Consider the following 12,565-nt stretch of genomic DNA (forward strand, 5'->3'; position numbering starts at 1 on the left):
ACTAGTCGACAGATGGATTTCACTCCATTCACCACCACTCTTTGGGCCCAGCCATCCAGACAGTTTTTAACCCAGTTTTTAAGACTGTACCTGTCTAAGCCATGGGTTTCCCCCTTCTCCAGGAGAATACTGAGGAAGACTATGTCAAAGGCCTTTGTGAAGTCTAGGTAGACTATGTCAACAGCCTTTCCCTCATCCACCAGGTGAATTACTTGGTCATAGGAGCAGATGAGGTTGGTCAGGTAGGACCTGCCTTTTATGAACCCATGCTGGCTTGCTCTGATCTTCTGGTTGTCCTGCACATGCTGTGTGATTGCACTGAAGATGATCAGCCTGACCTTTCCTGGCACCAAGGTCTGGCTGACAGGCCTATAGTTTACCAAATCCTCTTTATGATCTTTCTTATAGATGGGTGTCACATTAGCAAGTCTCCAGTCATCTGGGACCTCTCCGTTTGACCAGGACCACTGATTTAGTCACCTAATGTGGTGTGTAATGATATATAAACTCTTACAGAAATCAGCACTCAGGACTCAGGACTGCAGTCAATGTCTAATTTAAATGCTCTGAACTATCTTCACAGTCTTTAGCTTTCATTACTGATTGCATAGAAAATATAGAGAATGCAGGAACCTAACTTAATCAAGTGTTTTAATCAAGTAGTGTTCTTCAAAATCAATTTCAAATTTGTTTTAGCTTATAAATACTATTGCTGATGGGCAGTGATGGCTCTTTGAAAATAGAACTCATAATTTTCTTAAATGTTACCATGTATGAAATTAGGTTGCATTTGTGATGTTTCTGTTTTCTGTAAACTTTTTACATTTTTATTAAATATTTTAGTTATTTCAAACAAAAACAGAATTTTCAAAATGATTATATAGCAGTAAACTATAAAATACTATATATAGTATATTCATATACTATATATACACTATATATAGTATGTATATTCTATATATAGTCTATTCATATACTATACTATAAATAGTATATATATACTATATATAGAATATAAATAGCAGTAAACTACAAAATAATATTTTATTAAATATTATAAAATAATATTTTGTTCAACATTATACTATCTTGTTCAACATCTTCATTGATGACCTTGATGAGGAAATAGAGTCTGCCCTCAGCAAGTGTGTCACTGATACAAAGTTCGGTGGAGTGGCCAACACACCAGAAGGCTGTGCTGCCATTCAGCGAGACCTGGACCAGCTGGAGAGATGGGCAGGAAGAAACCAAATGAGATTTAATAAGAGCAAGTGTAGAGTCCTGCACCTGGGAAGGAACAACCGCATGTATCAGTCCAGGCTGGGCGATGACCTGCTGGAGAGGAGCTCTAAGGAGAAGGACCTGGGGGTCCTGGTGGACGACAGGTTGACCATGAGCCAGCAGTGTGCCCTGGTGGCCAAGAAGGCCAAGGGGATCCTGGCGTGCATTAAAAGGAGTGTGGCCAGCAGGTCAAGGAAGGTGATCCTGCCCCTCTACTCTGCTCTGGTCAGGCCTCACCTGTGTCCAGTTCTGGGCTTGCCAGTACAAAAAAGACAGGGATCTCCTGGAAAGAGTACAGCGGAGGGCCACAAAGATGATACAGGGCCTGGAGCATCTTCCTTATGAGGAAAGGCTGAGAGACCTGGGTCTGTTCAGCCTGGAGAAAAGAAGACTGAGAGGGGATCTTATTAAAGTTTACAGATACTTTAAGCATGGAAGACAGAGGGATTTGGCCAACCTGTTTTCAGTGGTTTGTGGGGACAAGACAAGGGGCAATGGCCAAAAAATGGATCACAAAAAGTTCCGCACCAACAAGTGAAAGAACTTCTTCATGGTGAGGGTGACAGAGCAGTGGAACAGGCCGCCCAGAGAGGTTGTGGAGTCTCCTCTGGAGATATTCAAGGCCCATCTGGATGCCTACCTGAGCAACCTGCTCTAGGTAACCTGCTTTTGCAGCAGGGTTGGACCCGATGATTTCTCGAGGTCCCTTCCAACCCCTACAATTCTGTGATTCTGTCATTCTATGATTTTGAAAACTCTTGATGAATTAGAATACATTAAAATCTCTGTAATGTAATTTATTAAAAAACAGATATAATAATGGTTATTCTGTTTCCTTTCCAAAACTTTTAAATGTAAATTTAGAAATAATCTCTTCAATTTTAAATGGATTCCAATAGGCAATTGGACCTTTATTACATCTTTATATACAGAAACTAAGTTTTTTATTCTTTTAAAATTATTATTTTTATTTTATTTTATTTTATTTTATTTTGCTTTTGAAACAAGGGCATAGAAAACTTGCTACCATGGTTTCTTGATAAATGTTAAGGTAGAAATTACATGAGATGAAGCTTGAAAGTTCTATCATACTAGCCATAACTGCCTCACTAAATTTCTCACTAAAAAGTGAGATATACATAACCTAGCTTTATAGATAATTTTCTGCTATATATTCCATGAAGGTCTTAATCTAAATTTTTGTAAAATAGAATTACATCAGTATTTTAAAAGACTCATTCCCAACTCCAGTTGAAGCATATTTATGTAACAATTAACTTTTGTAACTATATGTAAAATAACAGAACTTCTAAGAAAATGTGCATAATCTCTCCATGGAAAGAACCCATCTAATTTCACTCTGCAAGAACAAGATTTATGTAATTTGATGGAGGCAGGAAAACAAAACAAAACCAAACCAAACAAACAAAAAACAAAGCAAAACAAAACTGACAAAAAAAAAGCACACATGGGGAAGCATCTCTATTCCCTCTTACTTACAATGAATCACTGACATACTGAAATAACATATTTTAAACTTTTATAAAGTTACGGGTATATCTTTTAAAATTTCTTTAAATCTTACATCCTTTAAGAACTGCGTGAATGAAAAGATGTGCAATGAGTTCCACTGTGACCATCATTAGTGAGAGAAAGGATGTATGAAAACCCTTTTCATGCTCTTGCGCCAGGAAAAACATTTTTAAACACGATGATAACAAGAAAATAACAAGTATACTTACCTGAATCCCAGCTCCCTCTGGTACTGTGATCTTCCACACACAATTCAGATTGTTGTCATAAGGGTCAGGGTAACCAGGAGACAAAATGGTCCCTTTGCGCTTTGTTAAAATTCCACCACAGGGCACTGAAAGGAAATGCACAAGTCAAAAAAAAAGAAGTGCAAAGCCTCACAAGTGAGAAGAGTTATTATTATTAAAGCTTAATCAACATTCATCATACTATGTCTGAAAACTTTTGTAAATTTATGTTACACTTAAAAAATATATATATTTGCCTCAGGAACAACAACAACAACAACAACAAAAACAAACAAAACAACAACAAAGTGGCATCATTGCCCATGGAACTACACAATTTTTCAAGGTCCCTTCCAACCCATGTCGTTCTATGATTCCATGATTCATTCATATTCCCGTCTTATTTATTTGACCTTTAACAAAACAAAATTTATTCCAACATGTCCTAGTAACCTTACAAAGATAAAGTTTAATTGTTAGTGCTTAAGAATGAAGTTTGAACAGTTATGTATTTTATTAGTATAAAGGAGTAAAATAGAAAAATTCTATCTCAATATTGCTATTTTTATTGTCTAAATAATCAATAATCAGTCTCAACTCCTTGGCAACTCTTCTTTGATTGTATGAATTACGCAATTACAGACTATGGATCTATCATATTAGTAAAGAGATTGGTAAAGGCTTACTTCACTCATCATATCTATGTCCATGGATTAATAATAGTGTTACACATGAAATAAGACAGAGGCGTACATCAACACCATTTCCCTTCTGAACGATCAACTTGAATGTATCTTGACTAGTTTGTTAGATGCTCTGACAGGGACAAATAAAACTAAAGTTTGATCTAGATACAGATATTCTTTGGTATTTAAGAAGTTGAAGGAAAAGATTGATGAGATAGTTTAACAAACTGTTAGAATCATGGAATGCTTTGGGTTGGAATGGACCATAAAGATAATCTAATTCCAAACCTCCTGCCATGGACAGGGGTGCCAGACACTAGACCAGGTTGCTCAAAGCCACAGCCAACCTAGTCTTGAACACAGCCAGGGATGGGGCATCCATAGCTTCTCTGGGCAACCTGTTCCAGTACCTCACCACCCTCTGAGTAAAGAATTTCTTCCTTCTGTGTAATCTAAATATTCCTTCTTTTAGTTTAAAACTATTACTCCTTGTAATGGTACACTTCCTGATAAAGAGTCCCTCTCCAGCTTTCTTGTAGTCCCTCCTTTAGGTACTGGAAGTCTGCAGTGAGGTCTCCCTGGAGACTTCTCTCTCCAGGCTGAAGAAAGCAACTCCCTCAACCTATCTTCACAGCAAAGGTGTTCCAGCCCTTTGATTGTGGCTCTCCTCTGTGTTTGCTCTCACAGGTCCATGTTCTTATTATATTGGGGATCGCAGAGCTGAAGGCAGTAATCTAAATGGGGTCTCATGAGAACAGAGTAAAAAATCACCCTCTCTTGACCTGCTTGCTGTCCCTACTTCTTTTGATGCAGCCCAGGATATGTTTGACTTTCTGGGCTGCAAGTACACATCGCCATGCCCATGATGAGTTTTTCATCAACCAATTTCCCCCTAGGTCCTTCTCCTTGGAGTTAATCTTAAGCTATTCTCCACTCAGCCTGTATTTGTTCTTGGAATTGCCCTGTTCTTGAAATTGCCAGGACCTTGCACTCAGCCTTGTTGAACATGAAGTTCACACAGGCCCACCTCTCAAGTCTGTCAATGTCCCCCTGGATGGCATCTGTTCCCTCCAGTGTACCAGCCGCACCACACAGCTTGTTGCCATTGATGAACTTGCTGAGGGTGCTCTCAATCCAACTGTCCATGTTGCCAACAACGATGTTAAACAGAAGCTAATGTATCATTTCTACGCAACTTCGATAAGTTCTGAATTGATTTCATTAGATAAAAATATGAGGATTTATAAAATATGTAGAGGAATGCCACTTAATAACGAATACTGTAGCTACACTTTGTGTGGCACATAATTGTTGGAATCTCTTCAAATTACATAGATAAACTAAAGGTCAGTATAACTCAAAACGTTTAAATAATTACTTGTAAAAGGATGGACAGAATGATTGATGTCTGCTATCTCTAAGAAAACATTCAAACATTCACTAGAGTTAAGGCAATCTAATGTGGTCAGGTCTACCACTTCAATTATTAAACTGATTTAGTTCAATGGAATTTTATCCTCATATATATTTTATCACTGTTATTGGCACAGTAATTTTCACATGTGAAGTGGCCTGTAACCCTTTCACAGCTTGCCTAGAGACAGTTTGTCTTTCACAGAATAAGTCTATATGTATATGCATATGCATATGTATATGTATATAATATAATACATTGTGATCAATGACCAAAATAATTATTTTGCTGAATTGTTATGTCTGAAAAAAAAAGTGAATACATTTCAAGGGTATAAACAAAAATCAATTATATTGGTTCTACTGTAGCAATTGAGGATAAATGAAGTATAGATAAATACTTCAGTTTCTTACTGATATATTAATCATGGTTCTATTCATTTTGACTGAAACAGTCCAAATAAACATTATTCATGTATAATATATTGTTAATCCTATTTTATTAATATTACTCCAGTGGCACTTAGTTGTTATCTCTGTCAAGATTTTAGTATTATGGAGGAAACATTTTGTTCTTATTGAAAAGCACTTGGTCTCTACCATGCAGCATTATATGATTAAGCAAAGAGGATTCAAAACCAACCTAATTAAAAATGTGTTGTTTTGTTGTTTGTTTTTTTTTTTTTTTATTTTTCCTTTTTCCCTTTCTCCTCTACTCATCTAAAACTCTGCTTATGTACTTCTTAATGCTGGGGTCAGTTCTATAGTGTGGTTTTGCAGTAGGTTAGGATGATTTTTCTAAAAAATCTATTGTCTTTCAAGAATAGTAAAGTAACTAACTCATACATATATTTACTGTTTGGTTTGGGAACTGTGTTCTTCAGATGCCTTCATCCTCAAAATGAATGTTTTTTAATGTATTAAATTTTCACAAAATTAATGTATAGGGCAGTTCGTACTGCAACAGATGTTACAGGTGGAAAAGTTTGATGGCATTGCAAAAAAACAAAAAAATCCATGTAAATGACAACCAATTTTGATTCATTTATAAACAACTGTTTTTTTTTATATTAAAAAAAAATCAAACAAAAAAAACCTCTATTAAAAATAACATGCACAGCAGCCAATGTATTTGCCCTTGATGTAAGCCTATGGAAAAATACACCAATATCATTTTATTTCCTTACTCTGCGACTTTTCAGAACTATCACCAGATTTCCAGTCGGTACAGATCAGCTTTATTAATGTCAATGGATGCACATTAATTTAAGACTCAAATGTTGAGAATTTAATCTTGTATGATCAGAACCAGATGAGATATATTTTCTGCTCTGGAAAATTACTGCTTTTTTTTTTTTTGACAAGCATTGAAATATTAGCTTAACTATTTTTAAATCTTTAATATAGTAGTCTTCTTCATAACAGCTTACACTATCTTATTAGAGACCCAAAAGGTGAGAGCATCTTAGTCTTGAAGGAGTGAGTGAGAGAATAAACTGTTATTTCTGAAACTTGATTAAAGGATAACGAGAGATGTCACTGATGTTAATGTAAAAGAAGGTAACATATAATTTATAACAGAAGGGTATGTTCATGAAACTAGTGAAATATTGCAGCAGGGTTAGAATTGAAAGGGTAATAAAATCTTAACCTTGAATGGAGAAGGAAGTGAGTAAAAGTAAGCAGGAATAAAACATCGTGTGGATGACAACGAAGGAAAACATTCAGCTAGAGATGATGGTCAACACTTTAGGCAGCAATTAGTCCTATTAAAAAGCCTGAAGAACTCACCAACACATGTAGGGAGAGAATCATTCCACTGTGCCAATGCATTTGGTACTGTATCACATCTAATTGCTGTTGATCCATGAAGGATATACCCTGGATTGCATTCAAAAAGAACCAATGACCCAACTGCAAATTCATTTCCAATCCTTTTTCCAAATCTTGGTTCAGGCACAGAGCTGCACTGTGTTGCACTTGTTCTTGGAACAGCTGCAAACATAAGAATTGTGGATTCCTAATTTTAGATTTGGTGAAGGAATACAGATTTTGAACCACAAATATTTGGAATGACTGGAAGTAACATTCACTTATTCGCCAGTTAAGAACATCTGCTTAATCCCCAACTTAATCTTCACAATGTGGATTACATACTTCTGATGACTAAATTGCTATTTAGAAGCGCATAGCAGTGATATCCTTGCCAAGACGAAAAGCAATGTATAAAATCCATAATGAAACCTTTCTAAAATGGCACTGAAAAGAAATATCACTATGAAATGTTAATCTAATAGTTAAAAACACAAAACAAAACAAAACAAACAATCAATGTCAGATAGGTGTTTACATTTATTCTTGTGGATTTCTAAATGTGTATTATGCCTGCCAGATCAGGATTTAGAATCCATAGAAAAATGGATTGCAGTTGCAAATACTGATGTATAACCATTTCTATGTTTTGCCCATAAAAAGGCAAATAATGTAAATAAAGGGAAGCAGTTTAATGATAGAAAGATCACTGATTCACCCACAGGTAATACTATTTGCAGTTATTCATATTTAATGTGAGAGATTTAAAAAGAAAACCAGTTTCTTTAAAAAGAAACCAGTTTGAGCCGCAAGATATATCTAGCATTAGTCAATCATATTAGCAAACATAGAACAGCTGCATTCTATAACCACCTTCTTAAATTTGGAACTTCCCTTATGCTTCTTAATTATTTGATTTAACATTTAAAATACAAGTAAAAGAATGGTGCTAACATTATTTTTAAAAACAGGCAGAAATCATGAAACTTATTACATCATTAACAGGCTATTAATTTCCTTTTAATTTTCAGTCTGTTCCTCTCTGATCATTTACAACTTGTGAAGAAATTAATAAATTTACAAACTTTTCCAGGCTCTCTCACCTTGATAAACAAAATGAAATCCTTTAGCTGTTACTGGTCCAACTGAAGTAAATCTAACCGTGATCTGGTTACCTGAGCTCAATGGAAGGGATTCACCTACTCAAACAAAGCAAATACAAAGCTATCATAATCAGTTTTTACTAAAGAAGCATACAAAATTCCTGTCACCAACTCTACAGCTAAGACAACCCTCCCCTCCCCCCTTCCAGTCCTGTTCTGTTTCTTTAACTTGGCAGGATAGATTCAACATCTTAAGTTGGCAGTATCTTGCTGTTCTAGAAAATGGGGACTAAAAATCACTACGGTTATTATGAATATATATTTTTCCCTTATAAAAAGTATATATATATATATCTATATTCACACCATGTCTGTAAATAAGTCAACATGCACATAATCTATACAGTTTCACTTTGCTATAAAAAATATGCTGGTTTCCCTTTTATAATATCCATTTCAGATTGCTTACTAGATACAAGTAATAAAGGCATAAAGTAAGAAGCCCCAAATACACACTATAACAAGTGAATATTAAAAAAAAAAATAAAAAAAAATCCACTTGTCTTTTATTTCTTCATTAATGAACACAGTTTTGAGTGATTACATTTTTATTTTAAAATCCCAATTTCATATATTTCCTGAACAGCATCTAAGAAAATATGACAGTTGTCTTTTCTTTTCTCTTTCCTTTTTTTTTTTTTTAACTACACTATCTTTATAGTTTATATAAAATAAATTTTATTTTAATGGTTTAATGACAGTTCTGTTAACAGATACCTGAATGAGATCCTGAGAGAGAAGATAACAGTGATGACTGCAGAGATGGGCCATCATATACTTCAACCACATCATGGAGTGATGTCTGGAAAAATACAAACTGGCCAAAAACCACTGATCAAACAGGAAGGTGAAAAAGCAAGAAGCACCAACAGCCAAAAATGGGGGATAAAATGAGAAGAAAAAAAAAAAAAAAGAACATACATTATTATACTGCATTAAAATATTTTAATTGAAAATATATTTGGCTGATTTCTCTGACCATTTAATTATTTTTCCCTGAGTATACTGTTATTTTTCATAACATAACAGCATTAAAACGTAATTCTATATATAGAGAATAGGCAATGAAGGTATATGTTCATACATGTAATTGTTGGAAAATTTTAGTAATTAGGCAAAAAAAAGTCTGTTTTTATATTTTCAAATTCTCTACTTTTCCCTCCCCACAAAATTCCTCAGCTCAATATCCTCCTTTATAGTCTTGGCATATTCTTATATATGTTGTTTTATCCATTCATTTTGTTGATAACCTTCTGTAAGTTTCACAGACTTTGGGATTCTTCTTAAGAACATTAACATTCAGTGCATCTTTTATATTTGCAAAATAAATGAGCAACTAACTCAAAGTTTGTTAACTCAAACATTTGGGAATTCATATGCTGAATCACAAATATATTTATTTTTTAGTCATGCTAGATGAACAACTGAATTCTGAACGTTACTTTTGCACTTAAGTTCAGCGGTCTTTTGCAGCACTTTCACATCAGAGGTATTTACTCTTTCAATATATACAAATAAATAAAATAGGAAAAAAAGAAAATTTGGGATTAATTCTGACCCAAATATCTACAAAACATTTACGCCCTAATTTTATCACCATTACAAGCAATTTGCCAGAAAAGTGGCTTAAGGAGTATAAAGGGGTAAAAAAGATGGAAGAAGATATATATTTGTAGGAATAGTAACACCTACTAAGAACAGAAGGTAAACAGAACCAGTTTCTGGTTGTGGTTCATTATCCAGGTTAGGCATTTAGTGGTAAATATTCTGGTGTGTTGCTGCTGGAGACATAATATATTTCTTTGCCATATGGTCAGTAATATTTTTATCTGCTATATTTTATTGTAATAGATGAAGCTAGGCACTTATAGTTCTTCCAAAGTATACATTCTAATAAAGCTTTAAAATCAGTACATAAAAAATGTGGAGTCTTCAAATTGTCTTTTTTCCTCTTCCTCCTCCTCCTCCTCCTCCTCCTCCTGCTCTTCCTCCTCCTCCTCCTCCTCCTCCTCCTCCTCCTCCTCCTTTTCCTTTTCCTTTTCCTTTTCCTTTTCCTTTTCCTTTTCCTTTTCCTTTTCCTTTTCCTTTTCCTTTTCCTTTTCCTTTTCCTTTTCCTTTTCCTTTTCCTTTTCCTTTTCCTTTTCCTTTTCCTTTTCCTTTTCCTTTTCCTCTTTCCCTTTTTCCTTTTTTTTTTCTTTCTCCTTGTCCTATTTCCTTTTCTATAAATTCATAGATGTAAAAAATAGCAATTGTACTCTGCTAACTTGGGATCTTATTATAAACTCTTCAAGAAGAAACGAAATCCATTTTTGAAATGAGAATCTCTTTTTGAAGTGAAGGCGTGGATGTGGAGTTTATAAAATGTTTAAAAAAGTAATTAAAAGAACAATTCCACGAGACATTTACAAAGTATTTTGTCTATCTTTAGGATGAACCATAAGTGAGATCTAAAAAATATCTTTATTTTTCCTCCAATCTTCAGAAAATTATTATTACTATTATTTTTTAATTTTATTTTTACTAGCTCTGCTTATTTTTAAATATTTAGCTGCATACATCTTCACTGCGGTGTTCCTGGAAATAACTAACAAGCTTAACATCTAATTACTTCTGCCATGTTGTCCATTCACGTTTGTATTTTCCTCGAATTTTCACACTCAATGAAGTCCACTTTGCCATTGAGCCAAGCAATATTCCTTGTGACTTCCACTGCTATTTTCCATATCATGAAAAGTTACAAGCTATGTACAGAAATTTCAGGCAAGTTCTGAGGCATAACTATTAGCACGAGCTGTATTTTGGGAAAACTGTAAAAACAGAATTGATGAACTATATTTGCGTTTTAATGGGCTATTGTAAGATATTCCGTAGCAATTATAACATAGAGTGGGCCAAGTTCAAAGGTCAATTTCTATACAAAAAAGATCAAATAAATTGAATTTATAGCTGAGACGGGAAGCCCACAGAGCTCATCTAGTCCAACCTGCTTGTTTGGAGAGTCATCTCAAGCACAATTCTAAGGGTTGTGTCTTGTAGGAATTTGAATACTTCCAGGAATTGAAAGTCTACAACCTCTATGGGCAAGCTGTTTTTGGTTCCAATCACCCTTACAAAAAAGTTTTTCTCTTTTGTTTAAATGGAATTTATCATGTTTCAGTTTGTACCCATTGCCTCTTGTCCTGTCACAGGGCACTACTAAGAAGCCTGGCTCTGTCTCCTTTACTCCCTAGGTATTTATACACAATGATGAGATACCCCTGAAGCATCCCTTCTCTAGGCTGAACAATCTCAGCTCTATTACATGTCCAGTTGCTTAACCATCTTTGTCACCCTTCATTAGACTTGCTCCAGTACATCCATGTCTCTCTTGTAGTGGTATTCAGCACTGGACATACCACCCCTAACGTGTCTCACCAGTGCTGAATGGAGGGGTAGGATCTTCTCACTCAATTTTCTGGCAATGCTCTGCCTAATGTAGTCCAAGAGGCTGAAGGCATTCTTTGTGGCAAGGGCACATTGCTGGGTCATGTTCAGCATGGTGTCCATCTGTACCCCCAGGACCTTTCCTGCAAAGTTGCTTTCCAGCCAGCTATCTGCCAGTCTGTACTAGGGCACAGAGCTATTCCTCAGTTGCAGACTCTTGCTGAACCTCATGAGCTACCTGAATCTATATGGTATATCATATCTATATGGTATATCTATGTATATCTATGTATATATGTATCTATGTATATCTATATATATGGTATACATGTATCTATGGTATAGATATGGTGTACCATATAGATAGCACATCTATATGGTATATCAAAAAAATTCAGTTTTGTATCATCTGTAAACTCACTGGGAGTGCACTCTGTCCCATCATACATATCATGAAGATATTAAATAATAGTGGCTGCAGCATCAGTCCCTAGGGTATGCCATTACTGACTGGGTGCCAGCTATCATTCATGCTGTTGATCACAACCCTTTGAGCTTGGCAGTTTAGCCAGTTTTCAGTCCACCTCAATGACTTCTTATCTAGTCAGTATGTCATCAAATTGTAAATGAGAATATTATGCAAGCCAGTGTTGAAAGCCTTGCTAAAGTCAGGATAAACAACATTCAGTGCTCTCCATTCAACCACCAAGCCAGTATACAAATTGTAGCAGGCAATCAGGTCTGTAAGGCATAATTTCCTTTTCGTAAATCCACGCTTACTACTTACAATAACCTTCTTTTCCTTGCTATGTTTGGAAAAGGTGACCAAGCCTGTATGTCCCACCTACCCAGGCGTTTAGGGAGGTAAGGCTAACTGGCCTATATTTCCCTAGATCCATCTCTTTGCCCTTCTTGAAGATAGGAGTGGCATTTGTTTTTCTCAGGAACCTCCCTTGACTTCCATGATATTTCAGAGGTAACTAATCTCCCTCAGTACTCTTGCATGCATCCCATCAGGTCCCATGCA

The 12,565-nt window shown here is 35.4% G+C and overlaps 1 protein-coding gene across 3 annotated transcripts in view; it reads right to left on the reverse strand.

Annotated features, from left to right (window-relative positions):
* Nucleotides 1-12,565, reverse strand: part of CSMD3 (CUB and Sushi multiple domains 3) — a gene marked incomplete at both ends in the record, with an annotated part of 670,606 nt that overhangs the window by 121,508 nt on the left and 536,533 nt on the right. For 2 of the 3 annotated variants that reach the window (XM_084281280.1, XM_084281279.1), the window contains 4 exons: nucleotides 3,024-3,148; nucleotides 6,932-7,135; nucleotides 8,056-8,151; nucleotides 8,833-8,946. In XM_084281280.1, coding sequence (XP_084137406.1) covers nucleotides 3,024-3,148; nucleotides 6,932-7,135; nucleotides 8,056-8,151; nucleotides 8,833-8,946 — 539 coding nt within the window. The remainder of the gene's footprint in view (nucleotides 1-3,023; nucleotides 3,149-6,931; nucleotides 7,136-8,055; nucleotides 8,152-8,832; nucleotides 8,947-12,565) is intronic. The other variant, XM_084281281.1, reaches the window with a different exon arrangement.

The sequence above is a fragment of the Netta rufina genome (assembly GCF_964035555.1).
Source record: "Netta rufina genome assembly, chromosome: 2".
NCBI lineage: Eukaryota > Metazoa > Chordata > Aves > Anseriformes > Anatidae > Netta > Netta rufina.